Source organism: Trachurus trachurus, assembly GCF_905171665.1.
Source record: "Trachurus trachurus genome assembly, chromosome: 1".
NCBI classification, from domain to species: Eukaryota; Metazoa; Chordata; class Actinopteri; order Carangiformes; family Carangidae; genus Trachurus; species Trachurus trachurus.
In genome coordinates, this window is record NC_139891.1 from 13,014,372 (window position 1) to 13,031,059 (window position 16,688).

The following is a 16,688-nucleotide window of genomic DNA, read 5'->3' on the forward strand; positions in this document are numbered from 1 at the left end:
CAAGATTGAGTTTAAAGTGAACAGTGTCAAGGATAGCCCATGAATAATACAGAATCAAATCAATCATGGTAAATAGCATTGCACCTGGTCCCAATATCCCTATAACACAATGACATCAAAGATTGCATTTATATCCTCCGTTTTTTTTAAATTAAATCAAAAAAACAAAAACAGAAACAAACAAGATAAAAACATCTTCCCATTTCAGACATGTTTGGTAAACAAAAGCATCACAGCAGCACTTATTTTGGCTAGATAGAAAGCTTTGCAGTAGAAGACTTTTCCTGAGTCCAAATGTACATTGCAATTAACAATAATGGATTTCATATGGATTTCCCATATCTAATAATAGCACATTTTTATCACCTAACATCAGAGACTAGGTAACTACAAGTATGTTGTAAACACATCTAGAATTTTCCATATCTATGAGGCTTGTACGCTGGAGTATAACCAGAATCTTTGGAGGAGGCAGGCAGCATTGGTAAGCCTGACATTGGGTCTCGCTTACAGCGTTCCAGAGCTTGTTTGTAGTTGATCTTCTCCTTTGTGATTGGGTCAACAATATCCTTGATATAAGTTGACTCAGCCTGCAGCTCCCTCAACATTGTGCTGTCAATCATTTTGCATCCAATGGCATCCATGATGCTTACTCTGCCACCAGTTGTAGGATCAACAAGCCCCCCAGTCAGATGCTGTGCCTCCATGTAGCGAATGGCACTGTCCTTTGGCATCCAGCCTTTTTGAACAGCCTCTCCCACAGACAAACGCTCTCTGGTCATGGGGTCTTCAACACCAGTGAAAGCCTTCTGGGCATTGAGTAGCCTCTGTTGTTGACTAACCTCAATGAGGCCTCTGGTTGCAGCCTTGTGAACTGTGTATTTTCCCTGGTTGGTGATGTCGATAATGCCGCCGGTTGCTGCTTGAGCCTCTAGAAGCTTTTGGGCAGTGATGGGGTCAATCAGTTTGCGCTGGGTGGCGCTGCGTATTGTAAAGCAGGTGTCAGTGTTTGTATCTATCACTCCAGCAATTGGGGGGATTTCTTTGGAAGCAGAGATGGGCAAGGGCTCTGATTTCACTGGTGTGGTGGACTTTGGGATGACTGGCTCGTAGTTAGGATGCTTTTTGTTGTCACCTGCGACCAGCAAGGCAAACTCTGAGATGGGCAGCTTGCCTTCTTTGTAGCGTTTAAGATCATACTCTGTTAGCCTGCCTTCCTTCAGGGCCTCTTTGATGGAGTACTGCTTGCCACTCTTGCGATCCTGTAGTACAGATGTCTCTCCATCAGGTCCCAGGGAGGTAATCTCCTCCCAGTCACACTCCAGCTCCTGCAGATGAATGTACTGATCACGATCAATCAGGCCCTGTAGTAAGGCTTCATAAGGAGACATGTCTTTGCCTGTATCTGGATCCAAAATTGTGATTTTGGTGGAGACGTTGGTTTCTCTGGTCCTTGTCTCTGACTGCTCTTCTTTTTGCAGATTCGCCAGGAGCTCTCGGATGGTGCTGTCTCGAAGATGGATCTTGTCTTTTTCATCCAGAATCTCCCTCTCCGCACGCTGTATGTCAGACTCCATCTTAATGCTCCTCTGCCTACTCTTCTGCGTTCTTTCACTTATCATTCGAGTCTGCTGCTGGAAAGACAGACTTGTGTCGTGTTTCTGGGCCTCAAGTGTCTTGAGCTCCCGAAGGAGGTCGTCCTTCTCCCTCTGTCGGGCATCCCTGTTCACAATCAGGGTAGTCTCCTCTCTAGAAGCGCTTGACTTGTTGTCCTGCAGAAGGTTGATTTTGTCATTGATCCGTCTGATTTCATCCTCAAGGTCCTGTCTGGCATATTTCTGCTCATTCACCTGCTCCCTCAGGCGATCCCTCTCACTTTCGATAGCCTGGTCTTTCTCAACACGGATAACCTCTTTGTACACCGTCTTCTCACCAGACTTCTCTTTTTGCAAGAGCTCAAGCCTTGGAGTGATGTTACGAATGTCTCTCTGGAGACGCAGTATATCAGTGGTTTCCTTGTCCATATCTGACCGAAGACCATTTGTCATCCTATCAAGTTTTGGGTCCCTCTCTACCTTCAGCACCTCTTCAACCACAATACTTTCTTCAACTGGAGGTGGAGCATTTTCCAGCTGTGTAATGCGCTGTCGGATCTCTCTGACCTCAGACTCTGCTTGAATCCTCTTTTGGTGCTCATCACTCTCCCTCAGGATTCTCTCTTTGTCTTCCACCTTTGTTCGTAGCTGCTGGAGCTCTAACTCCAGCTGACGACGACTCTTGACTTCGTCATCCAGGTTCCTGCTGAGCCGCTCATGCTCGACTACCTGCCTTGGGTCCTTCTGAACACGCAAAACCTCCTGCACAACCACTTTTTCCTCAGGTTTCTGTCTCTCCAACAGGATATATTTGTTCTGCAGGTCAAACACCATCTCCTCGATGCTGCGCCGCAGCTGTGCCTCCTCACGCACCTCCCTTCTCAAGCGGTCAGCTTCTTTCTCCAATAGTGGATCAGGTTCATATTTGACAACCTCTCTGTTGACAAGTCGGGTTTCTATCTTGGACTTTTCAGCCTTCCATTCGTCCCTCTCTTTCCTGAGTAGACTCACCTGGTCCTGGAGGGAGTTATAAGTGGTGTGCAAATGGTTCACCTGACTATTTAGCCTCTGGATCTCTCTCTCATTTTCAGGGCTCCTCTCCTCTTTAACCACCTCTTGGAGAACTTCCTTCAACTCCACCTTGGGCTTCTGAGAACGAAGGACATTCAGCTCAGATGTTACTTCGGTGAGCTCCCTGTCTACATCAGAGCGGTGCCTGTCGGAGTCTTGTATGTCTTTGTTGAGCCGCACTATCTCCATCTCTGTATTTGGGTCAATCCGGTAGATTTCATTAACAATTTCCTTCACCTCGACTTTTGGTCTCCAGTCTTGAACTTCTCTGTAGCGGCTGTTGAGCTCCGTCAAGTCTCTGGACAGGGAGTTGTTTTCAATCCTCTCTTCCTCCAGGCTCGTTCTAATCTTCTTAGATTCACCGATGAGTTCAGGGTCTTGTTCAATCTGTTTAACTTCCTTCGTGATAACCTTAGGCTGGATATTAGGAATCATTCTCTCGAGTGCATTAATCTGACTTCTTGTCTGGAAGATTTCATCATTGATGAGCTTGCTCTTGTTTTTCTCATCAGAAATTTCCACGTCAAACTGTTGGACTGCTTTCATCATCTCAGGATCCTTTTCTACTTTCACTACCTCCTTCTTAACCACCTTCTCTTTGATTGTTGGTCGCTTTTGCTGGAGAATCGAGACTTCTGTCTGCACGTGAACCTGTTCCCCATCTCTCACTCGAATTTCATCTTTCATCCTTGCTATTTCATCTTTCAGCTTACTGACTTCTACGTCAAGCTGGGGATCTTTTTCAAACTCTGTCACCTCTTTGGTCGCCAGTTTGGGGGGGGTGTTTTTCAAAGTGTCTTCCAGGGTGGTAATTTTTTTGTTTATTACCTCAACCTCACTCTGAGCGGCGCTATGCTTTAGAGCCTCCTCATGTAGTTTATTCTGCAGATCAGCCAAATCAGTTTCTAGCTTTGGGTCGCGGTAGTACTGCAGCACTTCTTTCTCCTGAATGCGCTCCACTCCTCTGCGACTCTTCAGCGACATCATCCTATCTTTAAAGGTTCTCAGTTCTTTCTCAGCATGATTTGTTCTCCCCTTCTCTTCCTCGAGCTCTTTTGCCAGAGTGTCTAGCTCAAGAGAACTCTTTTGCAGGTTTTGAACCTGTACTTGTTGCTGTGCTACCTTCTCCTCATTCTGTGGTGGAAAAACATAAATGAAAGTGACATAGTTTTAGTTAGTTTTAAACTGATTACATTTTTGCACAGGAGTGCATAGCAACTTGTTAATTCATGTCCTGTTATCTTACTTGCAAAAGGAGATTCTTAGTCAAACCCATCTGTTTTTGGAGTTGGGTGTTTTCAGCTGTTGCTGTAGCGTAACGGTTCACCAGATCCTTCTCCTGTAATAAAACAGTTAAAACATTAAAGATGAGCCACTTATACTGACCAAACGTTGATAATTTCAATATGAGCTGAAGTATTACCTCATTCTGAACAGCATCAGAGAGCGTGAGTACTTGAGGTTTTTTGGGAACAGTGACACCAGCATCCTCAAGTGTACCGTTGTATTTGTTTACGTTGGCATCGTACTCCTGCATAAATGTGAAGAAAGGTAATAGAATTATTCATCTCTGATGGTAACATCAAGTGCCGAAACACCAGTCTCTCATGAATATAATACTGGATTAGGATCCAATAGATTCTTACACTTAATAGATTCTGCAGGTCTTGAGACAGGTCAGACACTCTGTCCACGTCATCTCCCTTCCTTTTCAGGTCCTCCATCACCCTCTGTAGTGAAATGTTAGGATTAGGGTTAGTTAATGATTAAACATTCATCTTGTTTTACCCTTACTCCTTACTATTTACTGTAACTTAATATTTCTTACAAGTACGATCTACTACTCTCATCATGACACTTGGTATGTTTGGTCATGAGATGGTCTCACCTCTTGGGATGCCTGCTTTGCGGTAACCTCAGAGACATCATCGTTGGGGTTTATCTGGTTTGTCGGCAGGTTGTCCAGGAAGGAGTTGAGGGCTTTGCTTGTGTTCTGGAGCTCCTGGTTCTTGGTTGCAGCTTCTTGTAAGATATTTTCTCTGAAAGGATTGATACATTGAGACGTGTAAAAGCTCTGCACCGTGATACTTTTGAAATTCAAATCACTTTACAACTTGAAATCATTTCTGTTATTTTTAGGTACTTGTTTGTAATTTTAAAAAAGCCCTTTTATAATCGATAATGTTTTTATTTACAATATATAATACATTTCAGTCCAGGCATAAGTATTAAGTCGTATCGACTACCAACTGCAGTTTGACTTTTTTAAGTAAACTGAAGTGTTTGGATTGATGTGTCATCAGTTTAATTCTCACCTCTCCTTGAGCTGGTTGGCAACGTTTGCATAGCGGGTCTGCAGCTGCTTGGTTTCTGTTCTCTGGAGCTGGATGTCAGGGCAGTACTCTTGGAAGCCCTGCTGCAGGGAGCTGCACAGCTGCTCTGTGGTCTCCAGATCTTGACTCAGCTTCTTCATGTCACCCTGAGCTACTTCCACAGACTTACGCTGGTTCTGATATCAACAAAGAAGACATGGAATTTAAAACACATACCGGCTGTGTTTCTAAGTAAATAAAATGACCTTTTTATGTGGTAGAGGTAAGATTTTGAGTAGATTTCCTCACCTGGATGTCGCTAACACGGTCTTCAATTGCATGTGGCACATTAGGGATCGGACCATCTTCACTTAGCTTCTTCTCAAACCCAGAGACAAGACCATCCACCTTCTCAATCTGATTCTCCAGGTTGAGAGATGCATTTGCTCTGAGTGAAAAAAAAAGGATTTAGTTCAGTAGCGGAGCAAAATACATTTTAAAAACAGATATTTTCATTGGAGACAAAACCTTCCACCAAGCCAGTGCAACTTTGTAGACAAAATATCTGCTCACTTCTTGGTGTAGAGGTCCGCAAGTTCAGCAATGCTATCGTGCTTGTTGTTGGCAGCAGTCAGTTTGAGTGGGAGTGCAGAGGAGGTGCCGCTGGGATCTTTGGACAGCAGAGGCTGCAGGTCGGTCTGCGCTGCCAGCGTCTGCTGCTCCAGAGCCTTCAGGGCCTTGGTAGCTTCCTATGAGGTACAAACATAGATACTTCCATTAATCAGATCATCCAGAGTTCCTCTTGGATCAACCTGTAAAGATTCACCTGATGGCCCATATGTTTTCTCAGCAGCTTTTCCACAGTTTCTACAATATCACATCTGACAACACAATACCTCTGCTCATGCAAGTAGCCCGAGGGAGTGAAGAACCAGAAATGCAGTAGTATATGTAGAGTGAATGCACACAGGTAAAAACAAACAGAAAAAAGACTGCTCAATAAAAACAATGATACACACTCCCCTAAATCTAAGGAGCTGTGAGACAGAGCAACTGCAGAGAACAACCAAGAGCAGCCAGTGCTGATTCAAATGTATTATTCTCACCTCCTGCTCCTTCAGCCTTTTGGTCAGGTCTCCAGCTGTATCTGTGCGGCTCAGTGGAGCTCGCAGGCGGCTCAGCATGGTCTCCTCAGTGTTGGCCAGGTCACTGTCCAGCTTGTCCAGCTGCTCTTCCAAGGCTGTGACTTTGGGGTCCAGCGGGGAAGAGGACACTGGGGCTGAATGAAGAGATAGAGAAGTTCATTTAATGGCTGGTCTGATTTGGGCTTCTATGTGCAATTGGTGGAGAATAGTTAGTGATTATAAAACCAATGATTCCATACGATTATGATATTTAAAGGTTTACATTTATAGACAATTACCAGATTTTTGGGACTTGGAGATATCTGATTTGTGATTCTTCAGCGATGTGGCCAGAGCAGCTCGTCTTTTCTTGATGTCTCCAAGTTCTCCACCCAAACTGAGAGAGGTAGAAACAGGAACAATATGAGTAACATGTTCTTACATTGTAAGATATGGTTGCCTTGATTACATTGCCGTGGATACTCACAGGTCCACGTTGTCAATAGCATCTGAGTCAGGTGGTGGGATCTGGAAGCAAACTCCTGGGAAGCTTTTGGTTACACCATCAGTGCCGATAACATCCCAGTTCTCACCCGAGTTGGATTTCAAGGTGAACTTCTCCCCCCTTGACAGAGAGGCCTGGAGAATAATGATGAATAAAACACATACACAAGAGTTTAGACAGTTCAAATGAGAAACAGCTTCTCAGCTGCAGATATCTGACTGAATGTCTGAAAAATAAATTAAGCTTCACCTTATCTGTCTCCCAGTCACACAGGGTCTCCACTGTGATGGGTCTGCTGGGGGCGTTGCGTCGCAGCTTCAGAGGGGCGATGCTGGTGCTGCGTCTCCTCAGGTCGGCCAGCAGTTGTTCGCTGTTCTGCACAGTCTTCTCCTCTCCCTGGTGAGAAACAGACAGAGAGGAGAGTAGACCTCAGAAACACTCATCATAATGGGCAAATACAAGGCGTCATTATCTTGAAATGTATGTGTCAGAATAACGTACATGTCTACATTATAATGTGTAGGCCTGTTTCCCCATGTGTCTCACCTCTAAGATACCGTATTAACACAATGTGAAAGTAAACAAACAAGCTTAAAAAAGACATTTCAATCTTTCTGTCCACTCTTTCCCCATTTCTGCTTCCTCTCTTTTCACCTATACTTTCTTCTCTCTCCTCATATGTTCAACTTCCATCCCCTAGTTTCCTCCTCCTCCCTTCACTGGTTCAATCTCTAAACTAAGTCAACTCTACCTCAAGCTGCAGCAGTGTCTCTGAGTTGCTCTTCTTGCTGACGACCTTGGGGTCCAGGTTGTTGTTTAGTTTGGTCAGTGTCTCTGACAGTTGATCAGTGTCCATTTGGTACTGCAACACACCACAAAAGCATTGTTTAACAAACTTTTTTGCTCTTGTCCCCAGACATACGGTACTTAAAAAAAAAAAAGCGACATTTTATTTACCTTTTTGAATTCCTCCACATTGTCCAGGTGTGTCTCTTGACAAATGCAGAGGTTGAGGAACTTCTGCCACTCATTTCGTACAGCATCTCTCTGAGCCTGGAAATGTAACGTGAGGTTAATCAGCCTGGGTTATACAGGTTAAAGCTGATGGCGATGACGCTTCTGGGTATTGACATGTACCTGTATTGTGGCACTGGCTGGGTGCTTCAGTTCAACGAGTCTGTCTCCTTCATCTTGGACTTTGTTCACCTCGCTCTCGTGGGCCAGCAGACTGTTGTTCTTGAAGTGCTGATTGACATTAAATTAAAGTGGACTTATTTATCGTGATAACAGTTTAGAACAAACATACCGCGCCAGTCTGGACGAGCAATTGTTTAATAGTATTCGCATGTTTCACTGCTTTAACTTTACAACCATCAGTCCTAACCTCATACTGCCTGCGGACATCAGGTGGGTCAACCATGCGGTCGCTCCAGTCCTGGTTCTTGATTTTATCTTGTTCTTCTCCAAGGAAAGCCAGTTCCTTGTTACATCCCTGCATGTATTCATACAAGCTGTTCAGGTAGTGACGACGCCACTTGGAGTTGTCCTGAGGAAATAGACCAAAAAAACAAACAAACAAAAAAGACAATGAAAATTCTGAAAGTTCTCAAAGTGCAAACATTTCCTTACACATAAACAGAAGACAGTGCAACGTTAAACAATCAATAAATATACGCATGACAGTTGTCAAACACTGACACTGAGCAAATATTCATCTGTAAACAGAAAGTGACCAGAAATTCTTCAAAAATCATCTTATAGATGTTTTAACAATAAAACATTATTATCACATGTGAACAACTCAACTCACCAGCAGATTGTTGTACTGTTTCTTCAGGGCTGTGTAGTTCTCCTAAAAGACAGATAACAACATGTTTTACAGGCTGATAGCGACTAATGCAAAATAAGTAATAAAGACAAACAGATCATTGAGATGTATGTGATATGTGACGTCTTCACCTTGCTGCCAGCCGAGCTGACACACAGCTGTGAGTTGTAGGCCTCGATCTCCTTGTGTGCGATGTTGTGAGCAGCAATCTGCTTCTTCAGATCTTCCATGGCAGGGCCGTACTCCTCCGAATTCACCTGTTTCTGTAGACACGGCAACCAGGAGAACATCACTCATGGTATGAAAATAACTCCCAAAGGGCGTGTGCGACAGGATGAGGTGCTCTGTAATTAGTTGTGCTGTTAAGTTACTCACTGTGGCTAATGTGTTTACGACAGGACAGTGAGAGCTTACAAAGCTCTGACTGAGCTGACTGACTAATAACCTGTCACCACTGAATAGTTTTCATCTTCTCTATCACTATCGCTGTCACTCTCAGTCCAAAGCCCATTTGTTCCTGATATCCATCTATAGCAATATATGTTTATATCTTTTTATTTTATTTTGATAAAACAACAGGGAGCTGTAGTTTTTTTTTGACAAACGTTACAACTACTGTGATAGTCCCTTTTTTGGGGACTATTCAACGGTGTAAGAGTCAAGATAATTATAATAAAGGAACATGTCATCCAGTACGTGTTTTAATGGACAGCAGTGGTGTTCTATGTCACAGAGGAATGAGATAAATACACATACAGCATTTTAATTAGTAGGATAAATCGGTTTTGTTGATAATTTGCGAACAAATACTTTTATTGTGAAGCAGACAGTATATCAAAAATACATCCATCTTTGGTTAATATGCAATGCTTCAGTATGTTGTAATATAAGTAACAAAGGTGTCCTACGAATAAGTACATAAATTAAAAACAACAGATGGGAGAACAATTTGAGAAAGATAATTTGCTAACAATAAGAAAACTATGGGATATGGCCTGCCTTATCATTTACTTATATAATACTGAATATTCAAACAGATTTTAAGCAGGCTGCCCTGAATGTCCAGACAGTTATTGTACGTACTTGCTTCTCGTTGAAAACAGGTCCCCAGTCGATTCTGGGCATCAGTGACACATCATCAATCTGCTCAAAGATGTCTCTGTAGATGCCACAGTCCTTCAGCCAGCGCTCATGGAGGTGGATAACACTGGGGTTGACAGAGACACAAACACCGATTAACATTCAAGCACATCTACAATCAAACAACATGTCGCACTATGTACAACATATGTGTTGTTATAGGCTATCATTTATATGGTATTGCCACTGAGGTTCTACAAGTGTCAGCTATACTGATATCAACTCACTCGTTCTCTATCTCTTTGGCTTGTGGGTGTTTGAGTTTCTTGGCTCTGTCCACATCGAGGAAGAGGTCCCTCAGCAGACCCTCTGCCTCACCCAGCTTGTCTGAGATCTCCGTCTGATGCTGAAGGGGCTGCTCTTTCTTGTCATTTTCAGCGTCCTGGTGGAAGCAGACAATAGATAAAATGAGATTTTTATATACAGGGTCCCTGTGAATAGATGTGAGGTGATGGCATCGTCAGCACCAGAAGGGTGTGCTCACCACAACCAGCAGCTCTTCCGCCCGGAGGATGTCTTTCTCCACCTGGTCGGCATTCTTCTGCATATGCGCGATCAACAAGGCCAAGCTGCTGGCCTGGGGCCTGCAAGGGTGAGGGGAAGGGTCAGAAAAGATCACAGATTAAACCACAAGCACTGATCAGATGGTGTTTTATTATGAATCAATTCAGTTCAGTTCAGTTGAGCATGTTTTTATTTCCTTTACCCTGTTTTTAACATTTGTAACTCTTCGTTCTACCCTGTTTTTAACTCTACTTTCCCTACCTTGTTTTAACAATTGTAGCACTTTGAGATCGTGCCAATGAAAAGTGCATTACAAATTAAATTTATTATTATTATTATTATTAGTTCTCATGTTCCACATCTGTCTCCTCTCACAGTACCAAATCCTCTGTATCTGAGCACCAACATCCACCCATAGACATGGGATTTACTATTTGCATCTTTTTTTAAATGTAGGTTTGCTTCTTTCTAGGAGCTTTCAAAGATCAATAGTTATCTTGATCATGACATAAACACTTCCTAAACTTATAAACATCACACACGACAACACACAAACGAAACATGAACTTGAAAACTTAATGACACCTAAGGACAACTCAAATTTGTACTGTATCCTTTTGACTGCATTATCTTGCCAATTATCAAGAGCATCAAGATCAAACAACGTGGTAAAGCAAACACTGTCTCAAGGGCTGCTGGGATGGCACAGGGTCGCCAAACCTGGCCACACTTTTATTTTCACCAGGCAAGACTATCGTAATGGTGTGTTCACAGATTTTTGTAAAAACTCAACCAGCTCATCAACAACGCTGCTCACTAACACCAAGAAAGTGGAGAACATCCTCATAAATCACTGCACTGGGTGTCAAACGATAGGTATCAACTTAGCTTCAAAGTGAATGCAAATTGCAAGTTTTAAATGCTTTAGTCTGAATGGAGCAATATAATAATATGCTATATATTTAAGTGTGCCTTGTCAGGCGTCAGTGTGAGGTTTATATAGTAGGAGAGCCACACCTGCACCGCTCCTTAAATGCTAAAAAAATTCCACTGTGACTGTCCCTCCCTGTCACTGTCGGTGCTGCTCTCTGCCGCACAGAGAGGTTAAGCAATACTCAGACAACAGAGAACGGAGGAAACTCTGGAGGCTGATAAACTACACCCACAAAGCTGAAGAAGAGCTCATTTGCAGTTAACAGGTCAAAAATAAAATGATTTGACTGAAAATAAAACAGGATGATACAGTTTGACAGATTTTTTACAAGACTCTCTGAGTAAATAAAGAGTTGGTAATCAATTATAGTGGGTATGAATTACAGTAAATCAAATCATTTGCAAACATGTAAGAGGGCGCGTTTAAACCAAGGACGACAATAAGGTTTTGTGGAGTTATGATCGAGGTAAATTTTTTGTGGTGAATTGTGATGAACTTTTTTTTTTTCTTTAATGGCTACATTACAACAACCTATATAAAGAGACGTTTGAAACCTGAATCTTACACTTTATGTTTCCTGGGGTCCAGTTCTTTTCTTGGAAACTTTAGTGCATAGGCTATACTGTATATATACTATACAAATGTTTTTGTTTTTTCATGAAAATCTGATTACTGCACAGGTTTTGCACATATCATTTTTTTGACAAGTCGCTCTTTAAACACCACAGATGGAAAATGACTCACATCATGCAGCGTTTACCCCCGAAAATCAGCTACCCATCAGCTGGGAAAGTGAAATGAAGTCACAGCTGTGTGAAAAGGAGAGAGTTTTTTTCCTATCTGTGTTTTTGTGCACAGAAAACAGCAAAACTCCTAAACCAGAGGGTTGGCAGAAGACTTCATTCACACATCCCCTGATCTGACACTGGTGTAGAACAGCGGACTGAAGAATGCTGGCAAACAGCTTGTTCATCTGTCCACATACCAGGACTACCGCCGCGTACAAAGTCACGTCTCCTCAGGGTGAAAGCTGGCAAAATCTGTATAGGAAAGATTTACAACCTAAAGGGACATTCAGTGTACTCGACTCTGTAATCACTGTGCAACTGAGGAATGTGAACGGGCTCCTGCACTGACTCACTGAGGTGTGAGCTGAGCTGGTTCTGCTCTGACAATGGCCTCCCTCTTCCTGCTCACTCAGCAGGAGAGACAGGTATGGGCCACATGCACACACACACAATACACACACACACACAATACACATAATAGATAGATAATACATGCAAGCAATATTTCAATTTCCCCCCATTTTCAACAATTTAACTATTTGAATCTCCATGGTTACTTAAGAAGAGCAGTGCATTCAGGTAGTTGTTATTTTTGCTCTGACACAGCAAGTGAGTTAATGACTGGAAGTGAGGGGTCGTCGCTCACTCTGCTGACACATGGGAAGACCCTAACCCTAACCCATCGTATGAGTCTGCAAATCATGGGTTAGTACAACAAATACAATATTATCTGCATGCTTTTAGCACCTGATCTATCTTGACCTTGTCTTTCAGGAGTTGGATTCCCTTTTTTCATCTCATCTTTTGTTCGTTTTATGGTCTTTAGTCTCAAAGGAAAAGAAAGAAGAAAGATCAGTTATTTGTTCCTATAATTTACTTTCCTGGTTCTGTAAATTGTTGGACTGTGTAAACACCAAGGACAATGATAAAGTATTTTAAATAAAGCAAATAAGTCAAAAGCTTTGAAATTACTCAACTTCCAAATCAGAAAAATCAGGTTAAAGTTTAGTTTCTTCTTTTTTACACCCTCTCACTTTTGAAGCGTGGGTGTGGTGAAGAAGCTGGAGGAGAGGTCACACCCACATGTCACCGTGATGACATCCTGGGTGTGTGATCACATGCACATCTGCATCAGGTATCTGGTTTTTGTAATAGTGTGTTTCCACTGATCAGGGATCTTTGATCTGTAGCGAGTTTGAACTCCTGATCAAACAGCAGCTGTTTGTCTTTAATAAGTCTGACTGTTTTTAAAAGACTGATCAAAGTGAGCACGTCTGTAAACAGTGAAAGCTCATTCCTTTTAGGTGTATGTCAGTTTCTGCGTTCGGTTAAAGCCAAAAACTGCGCTCTGATCAAAGGGGTTACAATATAACAACAATATAATGCATTAAAAGTGAGTTTTCATCTACTGTATGAGGGCAGGACAGGACAGTCAAACAGATAGTTTAGTTCACGGCTCAACTGGCTTGAAGGCAGGACAACTGGATAACCCACATAATTCAGAAGGGCTTGTCAACATTTTTTTTGGTGTAGTAATTTATGAGATGACAAAACATGAAACAGAAGCACTCCCTGGTGTGGTCTCACGTTTCCTCCGAGCTCACGGTGTTATGAAATTCAATTGTGTTGCACTCAGCGAGGAAAATCATACCGCCTGTGACGGTATCAGTATTGATGCTTCATCGTCACTGTGATGTGAGCCACAGATCACATCAGCAGAACAAGATGGCCGCTTGTGACATCAGTGCTCATGGGCATCAGGGCATTCGCACCGACACCCACCCACATTTTCTTCCTGTCTTGTGCCATTCACCCTGGGAAATGAATTCACACACTCCAGGTATCAAAACACAGAACTTAGTATGAATTAATCTACCATCTCAAATTAAAACCGAAACTAATTTGATAACAATTCTGATGATCAATTAATCATTCAAGTCATTAATCAGTGTTAAACCTTCATGTTTGAGCTGAATATATTTGAGGTCTTGACAAGAAATTTCAATTATCACCTCTAGCTCAGGAAGATTGATCTATGATTAACTGATCATGAGAATAGTAATTATCAGCCCTGTGTTATACTGTAACTGGCTGATGGAAACTTCCTAACGGCCAAATGAGCTGAGTGACAGGTCTCATGTCGCTTCATGAACGATGGTTTGGAACCAACGCCTACATAACAGAAAGAAACCAGCTGAGCGGTGCGGGCCGCCATGCCCGGTCACACCTCAGCACGCAGACGATGGGACAAGGTGAAACCACAGGCCGGTCAGCACCGACCTGCAGAGCCACTTCCTCTGAAGAGACAGAGGTTCACAGGCTGCAGTTTAACAGCTGCCCTGATATTCATTACTACCATGAAAGAAAGTAATGACTTAAAGGTGAGGGTTCATCATCATCATCATCATCATTGCTCTTTACCCTATAGGAACTGTAAGGCATCTGTCCTGTCATCAGCTCCTATGTGTAAAACAGATCCAGGACGTTTTACATCTCATTTAGCATTAGAATGTGATTGCAAACAGCTCTACACCTCCAGCTGCCAGGTTAAAGCCTTTAACTTTGGAGAAATCTCTTTTCAGTCCAATATGTGTATTTAAACAGCACAGAGAGAATAATACCAGCTGAGAATTGGCACATGAGTCTTTTTTGTTTTTGTTTTTTGCAGGTTTGAGGAATTGAGTATCAGGTGGAAAAGATCTGATAATAACTTCCTCTTGTGTGACTTTCACTTGAACTCATAAACATATTTTCACTGGTTTCACCTGTTGTTTGAAAGCACACCGTCCCACCTAATGTTTACAAAGTAAACCTGACCTCAGGCTCTGTTAACACTCTCTCGAAGGCCTTCACCAATCCTGAGGATTAACCCTGACATAACTCAGCACTTGAAATCAGTGAAGAATCAAACTGGAAGAGAAACTTTCCTCAGCCCAGCCACAGTATAAACAGGAGATCGACCACAAAAAACTCAGAGAGAACCAGGACAGCAGCACGCACAGGAAACATGACACAGTCCTCAGCCCAAGAAGAACAGGAGGAGGGGGGACATAACCGAGATACAGTGTCACCACACACACTTCCATACCTGTACATGCATTCATAAAGTCTTCAGGGAAAAACTCACTTTTTGACCTTGCTCGAGCCCGAGCTCGTGACCGAGCCTTCCTTTTTCTTAAACATCCTGGAGGTTGTGGTGGGTCGAGCAGAGATCCCACTGAAATCTTACGTCGTCTCTCTCTTACTCCTTCTCGGTCTCCGTCTTCCTCACCCTGTGGCTCCCACTCTGTCTCTCCTCTCCCTTTGGCTCCTCTCACAAACACTCGCGTCACGTCAGCAGTGTTTGGCCCTGGCAGCTCCTCCCAGACAGGTTAACAGGTGTGTCACTGCCTAGACATCCACCTTGCAGAGGAAGACTGGACCGACCTGTTCCCCGCACTCTCCCTTCCTCCCACCTTTGGTCCAGCCCTTCCTTTTCATCGGGGCCCTGACACACTCTCGAATCTCATCCAGGCAGCTGCAGGGGCCCTTTGATCACCATGGACCCATTATCCATGGAGTGGCACTGAATTCCTGCAGGGAGAGGTGGAACAAAAATACTTATTATCTGTAGAAGTGGCATTCAGGACAGAGTACATGGCTAGGCTTTCTTATGTATAAGACAAGAGGTTATTCTTTCCATACCTCTTGTCTTCTTACACAAAACATAACTATTGCAATTTGTAGACATAATGAACTACAAGTGAGCACAGTTGATTGATGCCATGTCTGGCTGATAAAGTGCAGAGGAGAAGCGTTGTAGCTCCCCATCTGTCTCCTTGTTATGTGTCTACTCTCACTAATATTGACAGTAGCATACTTCCGCAGCCTATCAGAGGCCCTACCTACCTACACAGAGGGAATCCCTGCTAATTAACAATCGAGAGCAGCCACTACTTCCTCATACATGATTGTCTCTACTGAGCTGAACCACTGATGGTTGAACACTGGAATGCCGTGATAGGTCCTACAGTATACCGACCCATCTCTATGTCATACCAGCTCTCTCTCCTGGTCGCATTTACATGTTGCTGTGCTCTGTAACAAACAGGCCGGTTCACTCTGATACCAGAAAACCACAGCAGGCCGTCTGTTGGCTGACCTACAGCTGTTTGCCACTGTGAACAGGGTTCAAACTCATCAAACAACAAATACTTCACACATCCACATAATGAAAAACTGCAGCGGCACACATGTTACCTGCCTGTTGAAATGTTCCTGTGGTCCGCTTTGTGTCAGACAAACAAAAAGAGCTTTAAACATTTACATATCTGAACATAAGACTGTCACATACACACAATCATGAATTATGCTTTTGGCCGATATAATTACAGAGGCTGACCACAGTCCTGCAATTATATAAAAAAAAAATCTCACCCTAACCCAGAGGGGGGGTGGTAGGGACTGGGAGGCACATGGGATTCATATTGTGAACACTGCGTAAGTTTTTGCCATCAACCAAAAGCAGCATAATTGGGTTTCCTGTAATATTTCACATTTGACAGGTGTTTGTATTTGTGATCTCTGTTATTTCCTTGCAACTGTCAGAGAGGATAGTCATCTTCAGTTTCTGATGTGATGCTAGCCCCCTGGAACAAATAAACTCTTCACATTGTCTCTAAGATGTCATAGGCTACTTGACAAACGTTTCTCTTACTAACTCCAAGCAAGGTCTATGTCTTTTAATTTTCTTTTTTTTTTGGCTCATGGACCGTGTCCCTTGAACAATGATTCATTATAGATTTGCATTATATATTAAATCTGTAGAACCCTCTTCACTTAATAATTCAGTGCAACTGTTTGCCTATATACATACAGTACATACACAAATTGGTCCATTTTTAGGAG

General features: G+C 42.9%; 1 protein-coding gene across 1 annotated transcript; it reads right to left on the minus strand.

Moving 5' to 3' along the window:
• Positions 1 to 410: 410 nt before the first annotated feature.
• On the minus strand, positions 411 to 15,064 carry evpla (envoplakin a; the record flags this gene model as incomplete). The annotated part of the gene is made up of 22 exons (XM_083983144.1): positions 14,929 to 15,064; positions 10,060 to 10,159; positions 9,803 to 9,957; positions 9,519 to 9,642; positions 8,567 to 8,698; positions 8,418 to 8,459; positions 7,992 to 8,153; positions 7,745 to 7,852; positions 7,565 to 7,660; positions 7,359 to 7,469; positions 6,857 to 7,003; positions 6,590 to 6,741; positions 6,402 to 6,499; positions 6,085 to 6,257; positions 5,552 to 5,727; positions 5,288 to 5,426; positions 4,982 to 5,175; positions 4,555 to 4,705; positions 4,313 to 4,396; positions 4,090 to 4,197; positions 3,913 to 4,005; positions 411 to 3,800 (listed from the first exon to the last, which is right to left on the minus strand). The coding sequence occupies exons 1-22, from the start codon at positions 14,982 to 14,984 to the stop codon at positions 411 to 413; spliced, it is 5,991 nt and encodes a 1,996-aa protein (XP_083839270.1). The 5' UTR covers positions 14,985 to 15,064.
• Between the last annotated feature and the right edge of the window lie 1,624 nt (positions 15,065 to 16,688).